A 23,842-nucleotide genomic window follows, 5' to 3' on the forward strand; every position below is an offset into this window, starting at 1 on the left:
ATCATCATAGTCCGATTGCTGCTGAAATTGTACTTATACCCTGCATCTCATTTGGTACAGTGGATCTCCTTTTATTATGACGTACACTTTGGGAAACAAAATTTTGGCCATCATAATTATAGAGGTGGCCTTTATTGAGAGGTTCTTTTGCACACACTGTGACTGTGTTCATTTGGGACCTGGGTGGTTGGCCTTAATATCACAGTTGGCCTTCAGGAGTGGCCGGTAGGAGGGTTCCATGCACTTACAGTAGCAAATCCCTGTAGTCACCACCACTCTTGCAAATTTGATTTTGTTATAACCATAAGTACATACATATAACTATAGCAATCTACTACACTAGAAGAGCTGTATGATGACTGCCACCAGAGACACAACTAGAGTACAGGCCAGAAATAGCATTAGTGCAATCAGTCACAACAACATTCCTCCTCTTGGTTTTAATGGAGATTTGACCGAGTATATATGTAGTTGAGAACTGTCCTCAACGGGGTTAGGGTGAATGGTGGTCATGTACTAGCTGAGATTGTTCTTCCTGCATGCATCTCGAGTTAATCATACACGTCTTCTTCTTTGCTTGGCTGTCCTTTCACTGGGTGACTTATCATGTTTAGAAGCTTGGCTATATATATACTTATCTTCTCAACTGATGTGTGTAATATGAATCATGCACATCATAATTATTTATATAGCATACTAGCAATTATTGCATGGACCACCTTGTATGTAAAATCACAGTATATAATTATTAACAAACAGTAGACATCTGCCATAAAGTCATAAATTTAAGTTTATAGTTGTCTCATGTGATGTCTCACTGCGTATTACTGAGAACGAGTGACTGTTACAGACTCTACTGTGTTAGATCTGGGATTTCTCAGCTAAAATATTCAGTGCCTATAACACTTATGACATGCAGATATTGTATCTTAATGCCAATTAAAGCAAGTCAATTAGTGCACTCAATACTGGGTGTTGGGTATGTGGGTGATCATGACTCTGCAGTAAACTTCAACAACGCATCCTATATTTTTATATATACTACAAAAATCAAGTTACAAGCAATTACTTAGAATTAAGGAGAGGTTAAGAGGGTGACAGACAACATTATATATACACCAACATATACGTAAGCTATTCATGCATTGTTTTGAAGTACACACAATATCTCAGTTTAGTACATTTCAGCAATAATACTTAAAGCCATGCAGTTCAGCTCAGGAGGTTTTTAGTATAAGGACACTTGGTGACAGTCAGTGTGCAGACAGGATTATAGATAGAGAATGAGCTGTGACTAGCACCACTGGGATACGTAACTTCACAGTAGCAGTAAATATTGTTTCCACTCTTGTAGTAGGTGGATGATGTGAAGTAGCTGGTAAGAGAAAAATCACACACTATGCTGGATGTGAAGTACTGTGTGTCCTGTATGGGATGGATATGGTTATGAGCTGTAACTTGATCATGTGATTATAGTGTATTAGGGCTTGGACTTACTCCAGGATTGATGGTCACACCACCATTAGTGCGACAAGTGGCATAACTAGTGACTGATGATTGTGTTATCGTGCAAGTCCTGGTCTCCTGGATACAGCCCTCATAGAGGTTGATTGTGCGGAGACGGTCTAAATCTTGACGAAGGTTGGTCTGTATCGAAGTTGAGTTCTGTATTAAGTTCTGCAGGCTGGCTATTTGGGAAGAGTGTGATGCCAACATCATTGTGATAGTGTCGCGCCCACTGTTACATTTGTTCCCTGCATTGTGTGGAGATGGTCTAAATCTTGACGAACGTTGTTTTGCATTGAGCTAAGGGCTGATTCTAGCGATTCCTTCAGCGATATCAAAGAATGGTTGGTTGCTCCCTGTATTGTCCAAAGGTGGTCCAAATCTTGACAAATGTTGTTCTGTACCAAGCTCAGGTTTTGCACTGAGTTCTGCACATTAAGGAACTGTGAGGAGACATTACCATCATAGTCCGATTGCTGCTGAACTTGTGCTTCTATAGTGACTCCAGCGATTTCTGAAAGAGTTGTTGGTTACCTGCATTTTCTCCAGCTGCTGTATCCTTGACAACAGATCCTCCACTTCAGTGCTGGCACTTGATTCAGTGTTGTCTCCACTGCTGACCAGAGGACTGTATAATTATGATGACAGCCACCAGAGACACAACTAGAGCAATGACCAGAAATACAGCCACCATTAGTGTAATCACACAAAAGTTCCCTCTATTAATTTTAGTGGAGATTTGACCAGCTAGTTGGGAGTTGTCCTCAACGTGGTTAGGGCGATTGATTGTCATGTACTGAGATTGTTCTTCCTGCATCTCGAGTTGTTCATACACCTCTTCTTCTTTGCTCGGCTGTCCTCTCACTGGGTGACTTATCTCAGGAGCTGGTTGGCGACTCATCTTCTCTGTATATATATGATTATAATTAGGAACATCACATCACGTATTTATAGCATAGAAATTGCATGATTTTGTATACGCATAACAGGACCATCTTGTGGCAGGTGGATAACAGTTGTTGTTATTATAATGAAGCAAAAGAAAGTTAAGAGAGCTATAAGCTTATACATAAGAAGACTTTATTAGGCAAAATAGTGAGATTCAATTCGATAATTCTGTCCAATAAATAAACACCACATGTACAACAGTAAACGAGTGATGCAAGCTGTGCTGTGCTATTGCCTCTCGCCATGCATATTTTGCTTTCGCTCAAAAAGTATTGTCAAAGGCATAGTCTATATTATAGTCTAAGAATAGTGAGAGAACGAGTGACTGTTGATTGAAGTATTTGGACCTTGTTTACCAGACTCAACCTTGTTAGAGGACTTCTCAGCTAAAATATGCTGCATCGCTATGACTGTATACATGTATACAAGGGATTGAATTGAATTGAGTGGGTGGCATTGCAGCAGCTAGAACATTATGATGGTATACAGTAATCCGACGATAAAAAATTAAAGTATATATACACCTAATTTTAAGCTAGAGGGTAACAGATATCATTATAAACACCATGTAGCTACTCATTCTATTAACTACACACAATGTCTCAGTTCTGTTTCAGCAAATTCGTATTATTAAAGTCAATTCAGTTCAGGAGGTTTTGAGTATAAGGACACTTGGTGACAGTCAGTGTGCATACGGCACTACTGTACGAGAATGTACTGTGACCAGTACTAATGGGATTGGTAACTTCACAGTCACAGCGAATACTGTTTCCATTCTTGTAGTATGAGGTTGACACGAGGTAGTTGGAACTGGACAAATCACACACTATGCTGGATGTGAAGTACTGTGTGTCCTGTATGGGATTGATATTGTTATGGTTGTACATGCATAATTTATGAGTCCCGAGAGGCAATGTGTATACTTACTCTAGGATTGATGGATACAAAACCAGTGTTGCAGGCGATCCAATAATTGCTTAATGTTGCCAAATGACAAGTGCTGGTCTCCTGGATACAGTCCTTATAGAGGTTGACTGTGTGGAGACGGTCCAAATCTTGACGAAGGTTGTTCTGTGCCAAAGTTGAGATCTGTATTAAGTTCTGCATACTGGCTATCTGGGATTCTTTAGCAGTGTTTGTTTCTTCCAACTGTTGAATCCTCGACAATATATTCCCAGTGTCTCCACCGCTGACCAGAGGACTGTATATGATGACTGCCACCAGAGACACTACTAGAGCAATGACTAGAAATACTGCAATCAATGCAATCACAACACATTTCCCCCTCTTGATTTTAGTGGAGATTTGACCGGCTAGTTGGGATTTGTCCTCAACTTCAACGCGGTTAGGACGATTGATTGTCATGTAATGAGATTGTTGTTCCTGCATCTCGACGTGCTCGTACAACTCTTGTTCTTTGTTTGGTTGTGGTTTAACCTGGCGACTTGTTTTAGCAGTTGGTTGACTACTCATCTTCTCAACTAATTGAGTCACATTGCATAATGTGTATTTTATGGTAACAGCAATGTGCGTATACATGTCTATAGCATTATTAATATTATCATATTGATAGAAGGAGGTAAACAGTTTCTGTTTGTAGTTTTAGATGAAAGCAAACCCTACATTACAGTAAACACACTTGCAACAGGTGGACTTCATCTGCATACCATCAAGCCACAATAAGTTATATAGTTCCCATGCACTGCATGCTATTGTGCAGCACTGTACTGTATAGTAATTTCTGTGCAATTGTGCGTGAAAGTGGGTGGCTGTACTTAGCTATATACCTGTATCAAAGCTACAATATTCATCCATTAACACATGTAAATTTTACACAGTAGCTATACAAACAAGTATATATTTTGGCATAATTATGTCTTCACAATAAACACCACAGATATACTTGTGACGAACAAGTATACAGAGATCTGCCATATAAAGTCATCAAGATGTAAGTTGTCTCATGTGATGTCAATGCACGCTGCATATACTTTTTTGGCCAGTTTCGTTAATCACACACACACATGGCTGCATAATTATGAGAGAAACCATGGTAACACAGCCACAAAACATATTGCAATGACTGTAACGGTGTCACTTTAAACATGTGTCACTACTTTCTGAGTGAAAATGTGTTGTGTAGTCGTTGCAAATTTTGACGACGGTATAATGTGCATTAATAGCATTACGACATCTTTCTGTTTCTCTGCAGGATCATGACAATGACTTAAAAGTGTCACTGGAGGATTTCAAGAAGTCTATTGAGAATGAGCGACTGTTGATTGAAGCTTGTTTACTAGACTCCACCTTGTTAGAGAACTTCTCAGCTCAAATATGCTGTATTGTTAATTATTATGACTGCATGTATGTATACAAGGGATTGTTGCATGTATTAAATTGAATTGAGTGGGTGGCATTGCAGCAGCTAGAACATTATGATGGTATACAGTAATCAGACAAAAATTTGAAGTATACACTTAATTTTAAGCTAGAGGGTAACAGATAACATTATAAACACCATGTAGCTACTCATTCTATTAAATATATACACTCAGTTCTGTTTCAGCAAATAGGTATCAGTTCAGTTCAGGAGGTTTCAAGTATAAGGACACTTGGTGACAGTCAGTGTGCAGACGGCACTGCATGTACAGGAATGTGTTGTGACCAGCACTAATGGGATAGGTAACTTCACATTCGCAGCAAATAGTGTTTCCACTCTTGTATGTACGAGGTTGACACAAGGTAGTTGGAACTGGACACATCACACACTATGCTGGATGTGAAGTACTGTGTGTCCTGTATGCATGGGATTGATATGGTTATGGTTGTACATGGATAACTTATGAGTCCTGAGAGGCAATGTTTATACTTACTCCAGGATTGATGATCAGTAAAAAACCAGTGTTGCAAGCGATCCAATCATTGCTTAATGATAACAACAGTCAAGTCCTGGTCTCATTGGTACAGCCCCCATAGAGGTTAACTGTGCGGAGACAGTCCAAATCTTGACGAAAATTGTTTTGTGCCAAAGTTGATGTCTGTACTAAGTGTTGTATGCTGGCTATCTGAGATTCTTTAGCAGTGTTTTTTTCCTCCAGCTGTTGAATCCTCGACAATAGATTCCCAGTGTCTCCACCGCTGACCAAAGGACTGTATAATGATGACAGCCACCAGACACACAACTAGAGCAATGACCAGAAATACAGTCATCAGTGCAATCACAACACATTTCCACCTCTCGATTTTAGTGGAGATTTGACCGGCTAGTTGGGAGTTGTTCTCAACTTCAACGTGGTTAAGACGATTGATTGTCATGTAATGAGATTGTTGTTCCTGCATCTCGACGTGCTCGTACAACTCTTGTTCTTTGTTTGGCTGTGGTTTAACCTGGCAACTTGTTTTAGCAGCTGGTTGACGACTCATCTTCTCAACTAATTGAGTGAGTCACATCGCATAATGTGTATTTTATGGTAACAGCAATGTGCATATATATACATGTCTATAGCATTATTAATATTATCATATTGATAGAAGGAGGTAAACAGTTTCTGTTTGTTGTTTTAGATGAAAACAAACCCCACATTACAGTAAACACACTTGCAACAGGTGGACTTCATCTGCATACCATCAAGCCACAATAAGTTATATAGTTCCTATGCATGCACTGCATGCTATTGTGCAGCACTGTACTGTATAGTAATTTCTGTGCAATTGTGCGTGAAAGTGGGTGGCTGTACTTACTACCTATATCAAAGCTACAATATTCATCCATTAACACATGTAAATTTTACACAGTAGCTACAAACAAGCATATATTTTGGCATAATTATGTCTTCACAATAAACACCACAGATATACTTGTGACGAACAAGTATACAGAGATCTGCCATATAAAGTCATCAAGATGTAAGTTGTCTCATGTGATGTCAATGCACGCTGCATATACTTTTTTGGCCAGTTTCGTTAATCACACACACACATGGCTGCATAATTATGAGAGAAACCATGGTAACACAGCCACAAAACATATTGCAATGACTGTAACGGTGTCACTTTAAACATGTGTCACTACTTTCTGAGTGAAAATGTGTTGTGTAGTCGTTGCAAATTTTGACGACGGTATAATGTGCATTAATAGCATTACGACATCTTTCTGTTTCTCTGCAGGATCATGACAATGACTTAAAAGTGTCACTGGAGGATTTCAAGAAGTCTATTGAGAATGAGCGACTGTTGATTGAAGCTTGTTTACTAGACTCCACCTTGTTAGAGAACTTCTCAGCTCAAATATGCTGTATTGTTAATTATTATGACTGCATGTATGTATACAAGGGATTGTTGCATGTATTAAATTGAATTGAGTGGGTGGCATTGCAGCAGCTAGAACATTATGATGGTATACAGTAATCAGACAAAAATTTGAAGTATACACTTAATTTTAAGCTAGAGGGTAACAGATAACATTATAAACACCATGTAGCTACTCATTCTATTAAATATATACACTCAGTTCTGTTTCAGCAAATAGGTATCAGTTCAGTTCAGGAGGTTTCAAGTATAAGGACACTTGGTGACAGTCAGTGTGCAGACGGCACTGCATGTACAGGAATGTGTTGTGACCAGCACTAATGGGATAGGTAACTTCACATTCGCAGCAAATAGTGTTTCCACTCTTGTATGTACGAGGTTGACACAAGGTAGTTGGAACTGGACACATCACACACTATGCTGGATGTGAAGTACTGTGTGTCCTGTATGCATGGGATTGATATGGTTATGGTTGTACATGGATAACTTATGAGTCCTGAGAGGCAATGTTTATACTTACCCCAGGATTGATGATCAGTAAAAAACCAGTGTTGCAAGCGATCCAATCATTGCTTAATGATAACAACAGACAAGTCCTGGTCTCATTGGTACAGCCCCCATAGAGGTTAACTGTGCGGAGACATGCAGTCCAAATCTTGACGAAAATTGTTTTGTGCCAAAGTTGATGTCTGTACTAAGTGTTGTATGCTGGCTATCTGAGATTCTTTAGCAGTGTTTTTTTCCTCCAGCTGTTGAATCCTCGACAATAGATTCCCAGTGTCTCCACCGCTGACCAAAGGACTGTATAATGATGACAGCCACCAGACACACAACTAGAGCAATGACCAGAAATACAGTCATCAGTGCAATCACAACACATTTCCACCTCTCGATTTTAGTGGAGATTTGACCGGCTAGTTGGGAGTTGTTCTCAACTTCAACGTGGTTAAGACGATTGATTGTCATGTAATGAGATTGTTGTTCCTGCATCTCGACGTGCTCGTACAACTCTTGTTCTTTGTTTGGCTGTGGTTTAACCTGGCGACTTGTTTTAGCAGCTGGTTGACAACTCATCTTCTCAACTAATTGAGTCACATCACATAATAGCATTTTTTATGGTGCAGCAATGTGCGTACATGCATGTCTATAGCATTGATAGAAGGAGGTAAACAGTTCCTGCATGTTTGTTGTTTTAAAGTAAACCACATTTAATACAGTAAACACACATGCAATAAACATAAAACAGACTTCATCTGCCATTAATTTAAGTTGCAGTAAGTTACTTAGTTATCACCGCTATTGTGTGCAGCACGCATGTATATACTGTAGTAATTTCTGTGCCTGCATGCATAGCTTATTGTATAAACAAGCAAGTGTATGCAGGGAAAATTGTGTGTTGGAGTTGAATGAGTGGTGGTTCTACAGGACGTCATATAATGAACACTCATACATAATTATGTAAAGGGTAACAATTTGAAACTAAATCTATGCAGCTATATATAGCATGCATGCTAGAGCAAATATACATGTACTACCATAACAGGACTAATAGTAGATTGTGAGACATTGTGAGACTAACTGATTAAGTCATTGTAATTACCTAATTAGATAGATCTAGAACTTTCCATGTAAGTAATCTATAGTAATCTTAGTCAGTAATTTTTGTCAACACATGTGCGTTCTATCCTAAAAAGATATACTTGATCAAACTGAAGTTGATATTAAGGGGACAAGATTTCAACAAGGACCACCTTTATCGAAGTATAGAGATATATAGTTAGACTCCGTTAGAGAGCTATAGACTATAATAGCTTATTTTATATATAGTATAGTCCAACAAAGTAAGCACAAACAATTTAATAGGTGTAATAATTTATGTCATCAAATACAGTGGCGGATCCAGAGGGGGTTCTTTGGGTTCAATTGACCCCCCCTCTGAGACATAAATGAGCGGGAGGCTTAAGCAACTAGTTAGCAAGGTGTTCCTTTAGTACTAGCTTTAACGTGCACTTCTCACTTATACCTTTAGTCCTTGTAAGTCCTGCTAAGCTTTGTTTCTGCACTTTTAGTGACTATTTATTTTCGCCTTCTTCGTACAGCTCTTCTTGTTTATTTGGCTATCTTATATTGTGGGGAATTATTTTAGGAGCAGGTTGACGACTCATATTATCTTCTCATCTAATTAGCCACGAGTCACATCGCGTAGAATATTATACGTCATAAGTACAAACTGATAATGATTTATTGTTTTACTAGATATAGTGAAAATGAAAGTGTTAGTGATATTAAAGCGTTATATGCATGCAACGCTTCAAGGTGAAGGTGTATACATAATTATAATAGATTCATTGGCTATATATTGTGTTAATTACTCAACAAAACACACACCACATTAGCAATAAGCATGCATAAACAGATAAGTGCATGCTGGTACTGTATAATTATGCCATAAAGTCCCTTAAGTTGTTGTATGACCATGAGTGTCTGTGATGTCATACCGCACACTTATTTTGGTCAGTTTTGTTAATCACACACACACACACACAGTCACACACATGCTGCATAGGTAGGAGAGACAAATATATTTCTGTTTCTCGGCAGGATCATGACAATGACTCCTTATTAAGGTTAAACAGGAAAAGTTTAATTAACTGTTAATTTGACAATCATGTTCTGTTCAACACTCAACAAAAAACACTTGTTGCACAGTGAGTGGGCAGATCAAAGCAATCCAGTGCTCTGTATATGGCATGTTGCATCACTACCATAGCAACCATATATTGCACTGCATTATATGGCAATGCACTGGATTATATGCACTTGCACTGTGTGTAAATGCAGTAGATTTCTGCAAGAGATATGCTTTTGGGACTTATATGTCCCACCCAATATAACTCATTTGGTACCTTTAGCACTATAATAGTAGGAAAAATACTATGTAATTCAGCACAACTAATGAAATTCACTCAAAACACACACACACATGATATTGCGATATTGCTGTGTACACACATTATCCCCTCCCCCCACACACACATACACATGATATTACTGTGTATGCACATTACCCCCCCCCCCCACACACACACACATGATATTACTGTGTATGCACATTGCCCCCCCCCCCCCACACACACACACATGATATTACTGTGTATGCACATTACCCCTCCCCCCACACACACACACACACATGATATTACTGTGTATGCACATTACCCCCTCCCTCACACACACACACATGATATTACTGTGTATGCACATTACCCCCCCCCCCCCACACACACACACATGATATTACTGTGTATGCACATTACCCCCCCCCCCACACACACACATGATATTACTGTGTATGCACATTACCCCCCCCCCCACACACACACACATGATATTACTGTGTATGCACATTACCCCCCCCCACACACACACACACACACACACATGATATTACTGTGTATGCACATTACCCCTCCCCCCACACACACACACACACATGATATTACTGTGTATGCACATTACCCCCTCCCTCACACACACACACATGATATTACTGTGTATGCACATTACCCCCCCCCCCACACACACATGATATTACTGTGTATGCACATTACCCCCCCCCCACACACACACACATGATATTACTGTGTATGCACATTACCCCCTCCCCCCCACACACATATGATATTACTGTGTATGCACATTACCCCCCCCCCCACACACACACACATGATATTACTGTGTATGCACATTACCCCCCCCCCCCCACACACACACACACACACACATGATATTACTGTGTATGCACATTACCCCCCCCCCACACACACACACATGATATTACTGTGTACATATATTACCCCTCCCCCCACACAGTTTCTAAGGATGAGATTGAGCAGCTACTATACACGTATCGAGCCATCACTGGTGACCCCAACGGACGAATAGACAGAATCAAGTTCCGGGACCTACTACAAGACCACTTCCACATGAGTGATGACTTCTTTATGGATCGTGTGTTCCGTGCATTTGATAAGGACAGTGATGGCTACCTCAGTCACGAGGAGTGGGTGGTTGGTATGATCACCTTCATCAAGGGAGATCTGGACAGTGACATTGAGTGTGAGGCATAGCCAGCCATTATTGTAACTGGCTTTCCAGTATAGCTACCATGCAATGTAGATATTAATTTGCCACGTACTGATAACTCAACTAATTAGTCGGCCATTTCCTAGTGCCAATCGTTTGGTTGATAGAAACAATTCTTGATACTGAATTTTAATTTCAGTTATTCTGGGTGACAAAATTCTTATAGCTTTTTCCAACATTATTATAGCCATATATTGTAGCCACAGATATTATACGTATAACTATTAGGCCCTCGTCATCCATTGCCCCTGTCCCTTTTATTAGATTGCTTTGGAGTGTACGACCTCAACGATGACGGCTACATCAGTCGTGAGGAGATGTTTCAGATGCTCAAGAACACGATGCCCAAACAGTTGACAGAGGAGGACCCTGACGAGGGCATCAAGGAGATAGTGGAGGGCATGGTCAAGAGAATGGTGAGACAGAGACTACCTTATATAAACGGGTACTAATTTTAGCGAATTTGTAATTAACGCTAAATTAAGTACGCGCTAATAATAAAACGCAAGTAAAAAATTATGAATCTCAAAATTTTTTTAAATGCACTTTTACATTACATTGTATATACACATGTATCTGTAAGTACATTTACGACATCGTTCCGTTTCTCTGCAGGATCATGACAATGACTCAAAAGTGTCACTGGAGGATTTCAAGAAATCTATTGAGAACGAGCGACTGTTGATTGAAGCATTTGGACCTTGTTTACCAGACTCTACCTTGTTAGAGGACTTCTCAGCTAAAATATTCAATAGCTAGTGGCCATTATTATTATAGTGCTTGATACTGCATTACCTGTGATATAATTATATATATTATGAGTGCTATAATTGATTGGAGCTTAATGTCAGAGTAGATCTATAGTGTACTTAGAGTGATGTGTATTGAAGATTGAGTGGGTGCATGGCTCTGCAGTATATATCAACAGATATCAGATAAAATGTAACTATATAATTATAAGCTATGTACGGAGGGGTATATAGAGCTACAGAACTTTCTACTCATTACATGCACATAATGTTTCAGTTAAGTTTCAGAAAAATACTTATTAAATCAGTAGGTTTCGAGTATAAGGACACTTGGTGACAGTCAGTGTGCAGACCGCATTATTACTTGGCGAGAATGAGCTGTGACTACCACCACTGGGATAGGTAACTTCACAGGAGCAGTAAATATTGTTTCCACTCTTCCAGTATGAGGTGGATGTGAAGTAGCTGGTAAAGGAAAAATCACACAAAATGCTGGATGTGAAGTACTGTGTGTCCTGTATGGGATTGATATGGTTATGAGCTGTACACTTGATCATGTGATTATAGTGTATTAGGGCTTGGACTTACTCCACGATTGATGGACACACCACTAGTGCTGCAAGAGTGATAACTAGTGGTTGATGATGTTGACATCGTACAAGTCCTGGTCTCCTGGATACAGCCCTCATAGAGGTTGATTGTGCGGAGACGGTCCAAATCTTGACGAAGGTTGTTCTGTGCCAAAGTTGAGGTCTGTATTAAGCTCTGCATGCTGGCTATCTGGGATTCTTTAGCAGTGTTAGTTTCCTCCAGCTGTTGAATCCTCAACAACAACAGATTATCTCCGGCAGTGCTTGCACTTGATTCAGTGTTGTCTCCACCACTGGCCAGAGGACTGTATATGATGACAGCCACCAGAGACACAACTAGAGCAATGACCAGAAATACAGTCATCAGAGCAATCACAACACATTTCCACCTCTTGATTTTAGTGGAGATTTGACCAGCTAGTTGGGATTTGTCCTCAACTTCAATGCGGTTAGGGCGATTGATTGTCATGTAATGAGATTGTTGTTCCTGCATCTCGACGTGCTCGTACAACTCTTGTTCTTTGTTTGGCTGGTGACTTGTTTTAGCAGCTGGTTGACGACTCATCTTCTCAACTAATTGGGTCACATCACATATAATGTGTATTTATAGCCTTTATGGTGCAGCAATGTGCGTACATGTCTAGAGCATAATTATCATATTGATAGGGGGAGGTAAACAGTTCCTGTTTGTTGCTATGATAATAGTGAAAGCAAACGCCCACATTATACAGTAAACATGCACACGTAGACTACATTAAGCACAAAACAGATGGACTGTATCTGCCACCAAGTCACAATAAGTTACATTATATAGTTCATATTCTGCTATTGTGCAGCACTGTATCTACTGTTACAGTATAGTAATTTCTGTGCAATTGTGTGTGTGCCTGAGTGGATCTGCAAAATATCAATCGACATTGAAAGTTGGGTACTGGATGGCTGTGCTTATAGCTACCTATAATTATATCTACATTGGAACTTGACTAGGCGTTCTTTCAGATAGCGAACGGCTGGTCTCGAGGCTATACCAGCTACTGAGGGAGGGAGGTTATCATTATTCATTATTGTGACATCACTTCCTGTAAAACCCCATTTCCTGTTAATTAAAAACACAACAACACAAACTATGGCGGCGGCCGTCCCTGACGGGAGGTCGGGTTGCAAGCTCATCTGGGATTTGTCCTGCTGCATTATGTAACACTGCTATGAATATTGTTATTCTCAAGTGGGTGTTAACCGACTTGATGACGTGTAGACCATAGCCTACACTGCATGCGGTTTCGCAACTAGATGCAAACGGAAGTGTAACCAAGCACGTGAAAAGTGCTTCAATCTGATAGGGCGCCACTATAGTGGCGCTAGAACAAATCCCAGATAGGCTTGCAACCCGACATCCCGTTAGGGACGGCCGGGTTGCAAGCCTAGCTATGGCACAAATTGAATCACTATCTACTGTCTAAGTACACAGAAACAACCTTCCACTATAGCAGACCTTCTTGATTCCGGACAGAGGACAATTAAGCTTTGTGCTCCCAAAACTGACCAACTTGGCTCTCTGTGCAAAACTGCCTCTTATAATTATAAAAGACGAACAGGAAACCACATTATGCCCAACAATTATGCCATGCCATATTGGGCATAAAATAATAGTACTATAATTATACAACATAATTATTAATAGAAATAAGCAAAAAACTGTATGCAGGTAATTGGGTATGTGTTTGGAGTTCAGTGCCAGAGTGGTAAATTATTCTCATAAACTCATGCACATAATAATTTATAGTAAAGGGTAACATCACAATCTATGCAGCTATAATTATCTATTGAACTACTTGAACTACACACAATGTCATAAGAGAATTCAGTTTCAGCAAAATACGTATTATCAAGTCAGTTCAGTTGAGGAGGTTTTGAGTGTAAGGACACTTGTGATAGTCAGTGTGCAGACGGCAATACTTCCCAAGGCTACTGAGCCATGACCATGACCGTCGGGACACAGTCACAGCGAATATAATATTGTTTCCACTCTTGTAGTACGAGGTTGACACAAAGAAGCCGGTATTGGACAGATCACCATAATATACTGGATGTGAAGTACTCTGTGTCCTGCATGCATGTGGGATTGATACCACCCTCAATGTATGTAGATATATAATTATGATAAATACACTTACACCAGGATTGATGGTTATATCTCCAGTTTGACAGCCGATCCAGTAAGGATTAATTGGAATTGGCAACGTACAAGTCCTGGTCTCCTGGATACAGCCCTCATAGAGGTTAACTGTGCGGAGACGGTCCAAATCTTGACGAAGGTTGTTCTGTACCAAGCTCAGGTTTTGCATTGAGTTCTGCACAATAAGAAACTGTGAGGAGACAGTATCATCATAGTCCGATTGCCGCTGAAATTGTACTTATACCCTGCATCTCATTTGGTACAGTGGATCTCCTTTTATTATGACGTACACTTTGGGAAACAAAATTTTGGCCATCATAATTATATATAGAGGCCTTTATTGAGAGGTTCTTTTGCACACACTGTGACTGTGTTCATTTGGGACCTGGGTGGCTGGCCTTAATATCACAGTTGGCCTTCAGGAGTGGCCAGTAGGAGGGTTCCATGCACTTACAATAGCAAATCCCTGTAGTCACCACCACTCTTGCAAATTTGATTTTGTTATAACCATAAGTACATACATATAACTATAGCAATCTACTACACTAGAAGAGCTGTATGATGACTGCCACCAGAGACACAACTAGAGTACAGGCCAGAAATAAAGCATTAGTGCAATCACAACAACATTCCTCCTCTTGGTTTTAATGGAGATTTGACCGAGTATATGTAGTTGAGAACTGTCCTCAACGGGGTTGGGGTGAATTGTGGTCATGTCCTGAGATTGTTCTAGGAATCAATTTTCTTCTTTCTTGAGGTCCTGGTAAGCCACATAATACAATAAATAATAACAACAATAGATACATGTAAATAAGTCTTTTCTTCTCAGTGACTTTATATAGATAAGCTAACTTTAATATAAAATTCATTATAGAAACTAATATAACACTCTAATACTTTTGAGCGAAAGCAAAAACACGGCGAGAGGCATTAGCACAGCGCCAGCTTGAACACTAGTATATCCAGTTTGACAGCCGATCCAATAAGGATTAAATGGAATTGGCAACGTACAAGTCCTGGTCTCCTGGATACAGCCCTCATAGAGGTTGACTGTGCGGAGACGGTCCAAATCTTGACGAAGGTTGTTCTGTACCAAGCTCAGGTTTTTCACTGAGTTCTGCACAATAAGGAACTGTGAGGAGACAGTATCATTATAGTCCGATTGCTGCTGAAATCTTATACCCTGCATCTCATTTGGTACAGTGGATCTCCTTTTATTATGACGTACACTTTGGGAAACAAAATTTTGGCCATCATAATTATATATAGAGGCCTTTATTGAGAGGTTCTTTTGCACACACTGTGACTGTGTTCATTTGGGACCTGGGTGGCTGGCCTTAATATCACAGTTGGCCTTCAGGAGTGGCCGGTAGGAGGGTTCCATGCACTTACAGTAGCAAATCCCTGTAGTCACCACCACTCTTGCAAATTTGATTTTGTTATAACCATAAGTACATACATATAACTATAGCAATCTACTAGATCTACACTAGAAGAGCTGTATGATGACTGCCACCAGAGACACAACTAGAGTACAGGCCAGAAATAAAGCATTAGTGCAATCACAACAACATTCCTCCTCTTGGTTTTAATGGAGATTTGACCGAGTATGTAGTTGAGAACTGTCCTCAACATGGTTTGGGTGAATGGTTGTCGAGATTGTTATTCCTGCATGTCCATACAGTTGTTCATACACCTCTTCTTCTTTGCTTGGCTGTCCTTTCACTGTGTGACTTATCATGTTTAGAAGCTTGGCTATATATACTTATCTCCTCAACTGATGTGTGTAATATAAATCATGCAAATCATAATTATTTATATAGCATACTAGCAATTATTGCATGGACCACCTTGTATGTAAAATCACAGTATATAATTATTATAACAAACAGTATACATCTGCCATGAAGTCATAAATTTAAGTTTATAGTTGTCTCATGTGATGTCTCACTGCGTATTACGTACTGAGAACGAGTGACTGTTAGTCTGTTAGTTTACCAGACTCTATACCTTGTTAGATCTGAAATTTCTCAGCTAAAATATTCAGTGCCTAACACTTAATGAGAATGCAGATATTGTATCTTAATGCCAATTAAAGCAAGTCAATTAGTGCAGTCAATACTGGGTGTTGGGTATGTGTGTGGGTGATCATGACTCTGCAGTAAACTTCAACAACGCATCATATACTCCAAAAATCAGGTATACAAGCAATTAATTAGGGTGACAGACAACATTATATACACCAGCGTATACACGTAACTACTCATGCATTGTTTCACAATCTCAGTTTAGTACATTTCAGCAATAATAGTTGAAGTCAGTTTAGTTGAGGAGGTTTTTAGTATAAGGACACTTGGTGACAGTCAGTGTGCAGACAGAATCATAGACAGAGAATGAGCTGTGACCATCACTACTGGGAGCAGTAACTTTACAGAAGCAGTAAATATTATTTCCACTCTTGTAGTATGTGGATGATGTGAAGTAGCTGGTATAGGAAAAATCACACACTATGCTGGATGTGAAGTACTGTGTGTCCTGTATGGGATTGATATGGTTATGATCATGTGATTATAGTGTATTAGAGGCTTGGACTTACTCCAGGATTGATGGTCACACTACCAGTGTTACAAGTGCGATAAGTACTCGTTGATGATGTTGACATCGTACAAGTCCCGGTCTCCTGGATACAGCCCTCATAGAGGTTGATTGTGCGGAGACGGTCCAAATCTTGACGAATGTTGTTCTGTACCAAAGTTGAGGTCTGTATTAAGTTCTGCATGCTGGCTATCTGGGATTCTTTAACAGTGTTTGTTTCCTCCAACTGTTGAATCCTCGACAATAGATTCCCAGTGTCTCCATCGCTGATCAGAGGACTGTACATGATGACAGCCACCAGAGACACAACTAGAACAATGACCAGAAATACAGCAATTAGTGCAATCACGACACATTTCCACCTCTTGATTTTAGTGGAGATTTGACCGGCTAGTTGGGATTTGGCCTCAACTTTAGGGCGATTGATTGTCATGTAATGAGATTGTTGTTCTTGCATCTCAACGTGCTCGTACAAATCTTGTTCTTTGTTTGGCTGTGGTTTGACCTGGTGACTTGTTTTAGGAGCTAGTTGACGACTCATCTTCTTAATAGTTTCTCATCACATGGTTTTTGTAAATTGATGAGGCCTCTATACAATAATTATTTTAATGATATTCATTACACAAACAAAATTACATCATGCAGTAATTGAACTTTTGGTTTCTTAATAAGGGGTGTGGCTCATTAATTTAGACCACACCCCGAACATGATGAATACTGAACTTCTTTGGGAAGCCATGAGGGGGCTGATGAGAAACTGCTAATCTACTTTGCCTGGCCTAATTGAGTCACATCACATAATTATTGTAGCCTTGAATCCATGCCGATTAAAACACGTATTTTAATCAGCGTGGATTTAAGGCTACATCACATACTGTGTTTTTATGGTACAACACTAATGTGCATGTCTATATTATAGCATTGATAATTAATGATAGGGAGGTGAACAGTTTCCGTTTGTTGTTTTAATTACAGTAGATAATGAAAGCAAACCACATTTAATACAGTAAACACACATGCAATAAGCATAAAACAGATGGACTTCATCTGCCATCAAGTTGCAGTAAGTACTCATGGTACTTAAAGTGCGAATTTCAATCGACATTGAAGGTGGGTGGGTGGCTGTGCTTAGCTATCTATAACATTACCGAGTCACATTACATAATAATATACAGTAGCTCATTGTAGAGAGTATAATTATGCGTTGTAGTTGAGTGGGTGCATGGTGGTTCTGCAGGACATTCACAACATAAATTATATGAACTGAGTCATGATTATGCAGGGTAACAAAGTATAATCTATATATATCTACATGGAGTTGAGTGCATGTGTATACAGTGGTTTTGCAGGACGTCATATAATGAACTCACGCACATAGTAAAGGGTAACGAACTAAATCTATCTATCCAGCTATAATTATACACACATTCGATTGTTGAACTACACACAATGTCACAAGACAATTCAGTTTCAGTAAAATACTTATTATTATGTCAGTTCAGTTGTCAATGAGAAGGTTTTGAGTATAAGGACACTTGGTGACAATCAGTGTGCAGACTGCATTACTTCCCGAGGCTACTGAGCCGTGACTATCACCATTGGGAGGAGCAGTAATATCACAGTCACAGCAAATACTGTTTCCACTCTTGTAGTACGAGGTTGACACAAAGAAGCCAGTATTGGACAGATCACACAATATACTGGATGTAAAGTACTCTGTGTCCTGCATGCATGGGATTGATACCCTCAATGTATAATTAAAGCTAAGTATAATTATATGTATATATTATTATGATATAAATACACTTACACCAGGATTGATGGTTATATCTCCAGTATGACAGCCGATCCAATAAGGATTAATTGGAATTGGCAACGTAAAAGTCCTGGTCTCCTGGATACAGCCCTCATAGAGGTTGACTGTGCGGAGACGATCCAAATCTTGACGAAGGTTGTTCTGGATCAAAGTTGAGTTCTGTATTAAGTTCTGCATGCTGGCTATCTGGGAGGAATGTGATGCCAACATCATTGTGATAGTGTCTTCCCTAGAACTATCTCCGGCAGTGCTGGTATTTGATTCAGTGTTTCCATGCAGATCCACCGCTGACCAGAGGACTGTATATGATGACTGCCACCAGACACACAACTAGAGCACAGGCTAGAAATACAGCCACCATTAGTGAAATCACACAAAACTTCTCTCTCTTAGTTTTAGTGGAGATTTTACCGACTAGTTGAGAACTGTCCTCAACGCAATTAGGGTAAATGCACTGTTAAAAACGGTGTGTTGAATAGCACACTACTTTTCACAGGTAATTTTTAGTGTGTGTTAATGTGCACACCTGTGCATATCTGTGTTCACTGACACTCAATTGTGTGTAATAGAACACTCAACTGCACAGTGTGTAACTGAACACTCCTGACATTCACCTATGGACAAAATTAGTTTAAGTACAAGGTGCTAATGTTAAAGAATTTTACTCAATGACATCGCTCTAAAATCTCATTGGTTAGTTTGTAGTTTTCTCACTTCACTGCCACATGTTTCTCTTTGAAACTCAAGAGAACCAGCTTGGAGAAGTTGGAGCTAGCTGAAGCAACAACTTGATCTAGTCTAGATATATAATGATATAATAGTATCTACCAGTTCTCCAAGGTCTTTTGGTCAAAGAGAGATCAATCCAGCACCCAAAGACGCGAGGACACGAGTGTATCAAAGCAAGACAGCTGTACATATAGCCAGGAGTACTCAGTCCTGATAATAGCAGCCATGTAAGTCATTTGTTATACACTATAGAGGTTTATCTTAATCTTTTTACACAGGGAGCTCGTCTACATGTCTATGCCAGTGAATAAGAACCAAGAACAATGTCAATTCTTGATGTGAGTATATATACATGTACCGTATTCACCCGAATTACCGGGACACAATTTTAAAAATAATTATATGGCTTGCAGTGTCCCTTGAAGAAAAATTACGTTAAAGTCGAAGTGTCCCTTGTATTAGGGTGTCCCGTAGTAATTAGAACGAATATTCCCACATTTAAGGTACGTACGCGGCCTCGATTCTAGTACATGTAGAATCCAGGAGTTTCTAAGAGTTTTGAGTCTCTACCGAGCTGTGTTGAGAATGACTAGACTATCTAGATCCGTTCCTTTGCCTACCCCCTCTTGCTGATTATTGTGTCTAGGAGCTTTCTCCACTAAGCAACGAGCAGCCCCTCCCCTTCTAGTCACGCTCCCGCATTACGCATGCTCTTTTTTGTTCTAATTACGTCTAAAAATATTTACATTTCCTGTTGTTCCTTAATATAGAGTGAAAAAATTACCTAAGTCCGAATTGTCCCTTAGAATAGTTCGGGTGAATACGGTATACACGTACTGAATATTTCTCTGTCTAATTATTATTATGATGCCTATAAATGTATTCATCCAGGCTGAAGAATGTGGAGACAAACATGAAGAGCCCATGACAAGCATGGTATCCGTCAGACTGCTTTAGCAAAGAAAATTCTTCAATTATGTGACTTTGTACAAAACTTGGTATAATTATACTGCTTAGGTTTCACCAAGGGCGTATACAGAGAAGAGGGCATGCAACTCGCCCAATTCTCAGAATCATCCGACTTCGTATTGAGCTATTTTTAGAACTGCCCACAAAACGCCCACGCGTAATCTTTGACCGCACAAGGTAAATCAAAGTCTTTTTTATATCTGTGCTAGCTAGCTAGCTCGATTGCAGCATAGTAAAACTAGTTCTCAGCAGCAGTATGGCTCGTACTAGCAGTGTCAAAGGCAAACCATCCAACAGTTGCAACTCCAAGAAGATGAAACCTAGGTACAATAAACCTGTCTTCCTGAGTCTCTGGTACTTCTTAACAATGCGCCCAGCACTTAACTTCCCGCTCGAAGGGGTTGTCTTGGACCTGGCTGGACTAGGACTGGTCATGACACTTCTCTAAAATAATACTCCACTGTTAGGCCAAGCAAAGTCAATTTGTAGTTTCTCAGGCTATTATTCCTAAAATAGCAAGCGGATTGAGGCATTTGATAAATATTAATGATAATGATATTCATAGAATTTTAATTGAAAACACACCCCTAACTTCCTCAATAAGCGGAAGTGCATAATTTTCACTTATTAATTTTAGTCATAATTATATTCATGACCAAAAAACCATACAAGTTTATCCTTTTCTTTTAGTGCCTTTAATTTGAGGTCACGTGATATTTAACTTTTTTGTAAAGCTGCCAATTTCCAAGCGCGAGGGCCTGAGAAACTACAAATTGACTTTGCATGGCCTTAGCTAGCTAGCTAGCAAAGGCTAGGCAGCTCTGATGTACACGCCCATAATTATAACTCCGTAAACAACACCGCCCACTTGTTCACGTCCGTATACTGGATTCTATTTTTAGCATATCCGGTCTCTGATACGAAGTCGGATGAGTACGTAGGGTACATAGTGAGTTGCATGCCCTCTTCTCTGTATACGCCCTTGGTTTCACTATATATGTACGTTACATTGTTTTTTTCTTGTGTTTTATCAACCATTATACATACGTGTACTCTAATGTTTCATCACTGCTAATATTTTTATTGATCAGATGATTGTGTAATTGTTAAATGCATGCCATGCATATAGGCACGCTTTGGCATGTAAGGCTAGCACACTAAGGGTGTTGCTTTACATTCATTACGTGCAGTAGAGCACACCACAGCAGTGTCCCTGAACACTCTTGAAATGTGTTAAACAGCACTCTTCATAGGTGTGTTGTGTAGCACCCTAAAGTAGGTAAAACTTAAACAGTCATCCCAACGCCCCAAAAGTGTGTTAATCAACACATCATTTTTAACAGTGTGGTGGTCATGTCCTGAGATTGTTCTTCTTCCTGCATCTCCAGTTGTTCATACACCTCTTCTTGTTTCCTCGGCTCTGTTTTAACCGCGGGGCGACTTGTTTTAGGATTTGGTTGACTATAATTATATATATATATATATATACTTGAGTATATAAAGCTATAGAGTCCCCCATCACATATTTATAGCATGCATGGTAGAGCAAATGCATGTAGATGAATGCATAACAGGACGGCCTTGTGGCAGGTGGATAACAGTTGTTTTGATCAAAGCAAAGAGATATAGTCTGGACTCAGTTTAGAGAGCTACAATACACAAAATACACACCACAATAATACACATGTAAGCACAAGCATTATTATGTCTTCACAATAAACACCACCGATATACTTATGATAAACAAGTATATACGGACATGCCAATAAAGTCATCAAGCTATAAGTTGTCTCATGCATGTGATGTCAATGCACGCTGCATATACTTTTTTGGCCAGTTTCGTTAATAACACACACACATGGCTGCATAATTATAAGAGAGAAACCATGGTAACACAGCCACAAAACACTATTGCAATGATGAAAAACTTTATTACTGTAAACGGTGTCACTTTAAACATGTGTCACTACTTACATTGAAATCTCAGAGTTAAGAATTTGTTGTAAGTTGTTGCAAATCGTGACGACGATATAATGTAATAGCATTTACGACATCTTTCTGTTTCTCTGCAGGATCATGACAATGACTTAAAAGTGTCATTTGAGGATTTTAAGAAGTCTATTGAGAATGAGCGACTGTTGATTGAAGCATTTGGACCTTGTTCACCAGACTCTACCTTGTTAGAGGACTTCTCAGCTAAAATATGCAGTATTAATTGTTATGACTATATAATTATATGCATACAAAGGATTGTGTATGCATGTGTTGAATGAGTGGGTGGCATTGCAGTATCTACAACATTATGATGCATGGTATCAAGAGTTCATTATGGTGGTATGCAGCAGCAGCAGCAATCAGACAACAACAAATTAAATGTACACTAAATAATTATTAAGCTAGGGTAACAGATAAACATCATGTAGCTACTCATTCACACAATTCAGTTCAGTTTCAGCAAAATACGTTATAGTCAGTTTAGCTCAGAAGGTTTTGAGTATAAGGACACTTGGTGACAGTCAGTGTATATACAGACTAGCCTGCCGATTATTTAATCGGCCTCGAGGCTATGTGCAGACAGGATAATAGACAGCGAATGTGCTGTGACCAGTACTAATAGGAGAAGTAAGTTATACTGTATTATAGTGTACAGTAATTTCTGTGCAATTGTGTGTGTGCCTGAGTGGATCTGCAAAATAATAATTAAAATTAATCGACATTGAAAGTTAGGTCACAGTATACTGGGTGGCTGTGCTTATAGCTAGATCTACCTATATATATCAAAGCTACAACATCACTTTAACTTATGTAAATTTTATACAGTATAGCTCATTGTAAACAAGCAAAACTGCATGGTATGCAGGTAATTGGGTATATGTTTGAGTTGAGTGGGTGGTGGTTCTGCAGGACATCTCATATAAATTATAATGTGAACTCATGCACGCACATAGTAAAGGTAACGAACTATTAACATCATGCACAATCTATGCAGCTATAATATATATATATTGTTGAACTACACACAATGTCACAAGACAATTTAGTTTCAGCAAAATACTTATTATAATTATGTCAGTTCAGTTGAGGAGGTTTTGAGTATAAGGACACTTGGTGACAATCAGTGTGCAGACCACATTACTTCCCGAGTCGTGACCATCACCATTGGGAGGAGCAGTAATATCACAGTCACAGTGAATACTGTTTCCATGCACTCTTGTAGTATGAGGTTGACACAAAGAAGCCGGTATGGGACAGATCACACAATATACTGGATGTGAAGTAATCTGTGTCCTGTATGGATTGATACCCTATA

The 23,842-nt window shown here is 39.4% G+C and overlaps 3 protein-coding genes and 3 long non-coding RNA genes across 7 annotated transcripts in view; 2 read left to right on the plus strand and 4 right to left on the minus strand.

The window, feature by feature from the left end:
• Window positions 1-11,699, plus strand: part of LOC135348208 (calaxin-like) — a 33,296-nt gene extending 21,597 nt beyond the window's left edge. Inside the window, exons 2-4 of the mRNA XM_064546422.1 lie at window positions 10,636-10,881; window positions 11,173-11,324; window positions 11,524-11,699. Of these exons, the coding sequence (XP_064402492.1) occupies window positions 10,636-10,881; window positions 11,173-11,324; window positions 11,524-11,667 (542 nt within the window). The 3' untranslated portion in view covers window positions 11,668-11,699. The remainder of the gene's footprint in view (window positions 1-10,635; window positions 10,882-11,172; window positions 11,325-11,523) is intronic.
• Window positions 2,939-3,957, minus strand: LOC135348218 (uncharacterized). The gene is made up of 2 exons (XR_010398675.1): window positions 3,382-3,957; window positions 2,939-3,308 (listed from the first exon to the last, which is right to left on the minus strand). It is a non-coding gene; the product is annotated as an uncharacterized LOC135348218 (long non-coding RNA).
• Window positions 4,871-5,899, minus strand: LOC135348221 (uncharacterized). The gene is made up of 2 exons (XR_010398677.1): window positions 5,328-5,899; window positions 4,871-5,250 (listed from the first exon to the last, which is right to left on the minus strand). It is a non-coding gene; the product is annotated as an uncharacterized LOC135348221 (long non-coding RNA).
• Window positions 11,700-11,810: 111 nt separating the features above from the next.
• Window positions 11,811-13,868, minus strand: LOC135348203 (uncharacterized). 2 transcript variants are annotated; one of them, XM_064546414.1, is made up of 3 exons: window positions 13,740-13,868; window positions 12,246-12,820; window positions 11,811-12,172 (listed from the first exon to the last, which is right to left on the minus strand). In XM_064546414.1, exons 2-3 carry the CDS (start codon window positions 12,810-12,812, stop codon window positions 11,957-11,959), a joined length of 783 nt encoding a protein of 260 aa, XP_064402484.1. In that variant the 5' UTR covers window positions 12,813-12,820; window positions 13,740-13,868; the 3' UTR covers window positions 11,811-11,956. The 2 variants fall into 2 exon arrangements, with proteins under 2 accessions (XP_064402484.1, XP_064402483.1); XM_064546413.1 differs by having other exon boundaries at window positions 13,723-13,868.
• A 2,716-nt stretch (window positions 13,869-16,584) lies between these two features.
• LOC135348205 (uncharacterized) lies at window positions 16,585-17,638 on the minus strand. The gene is made up of 2 exons (XM_064546416.1): window positions 17,020-17,638; window positions 16,585-16,958 (listed from the first exon to the last, which is right to left on the minus strand). The coding sequence occupies exons 1-2, from the start codon at window positions 17,557-17,559 to the stop codon at window positions 16,746-16,748; spliced, it is 753 nt and encodes a 250-aa protein (XP_064402486.1). The 5' UTR covers window positions 17,560-17,638; the 3' UTR covers window positions 16,585-16,745.
• A 1,735-nt stretch (window positions 17,639-19,373) lies between these two features.
• LOC135348217 (uncharacterized) lies at window positions 19,374-21,582 on the plus strand. Its single transcript, XR_010398674.1, has 4 exons — window positions 19,374-19,790; window positions 19,842-19,901; window positions 20,455-20,999; window positions 21,330-21,582. It is a non-coding gene; the product is annotated as an uncharacterized LOC135348217 (long non-coding RNA).
• The last annotated feature ends 2,260 nt before the right edge of the window (window positions 21,583-23,842 follow it).

The sequence above is a fragment of the Halichondria panicea genome, chromosome 14 (assembly GCF_963675165.1).
Source record: "Halichondria panicea chromosome 14, odHalPani1.1, whole genome shotgun sequence".
NCBI classification, from domain to species: domain Eukaryota; kingdom Metazoa; phylum Porifera; class Demospongiae; order Suberitida; family Halichondriidae; genus Halichondria; species Halichondria panicea.

Bases quoted from the DNA above. Each gene is read 5' to 3' on its own strand.
- LOC135348205 (XM_064546416.1), bottom strand. From the start codon at position 17,559: ATGAGTCGTCAACTAGCTCCTAAAACAAGTCACCAGGTCAAACCACAG. The intron at 16,959-17,019 runs GTAAGTCCAAGC...AATCCCATACAG, and splicing joins GTGTGACCATCAATCCTGGA to GACACACAGTACTTCACATC.
- LOC135348203 (XM_064546414.1), bottom strand. From the start codon at position 12,812: ATGAGTCGTCAACCAGCTGCTAAAACAAGTCACCAGCCAAACAAAGAA. The intron at 12,173-12,245 runs GTAAGTCCAAGC...AATCCCATACAG, and splicing joins GTGTGTCCATCAATCGTGGA to GACACACAGTACTTCACATC.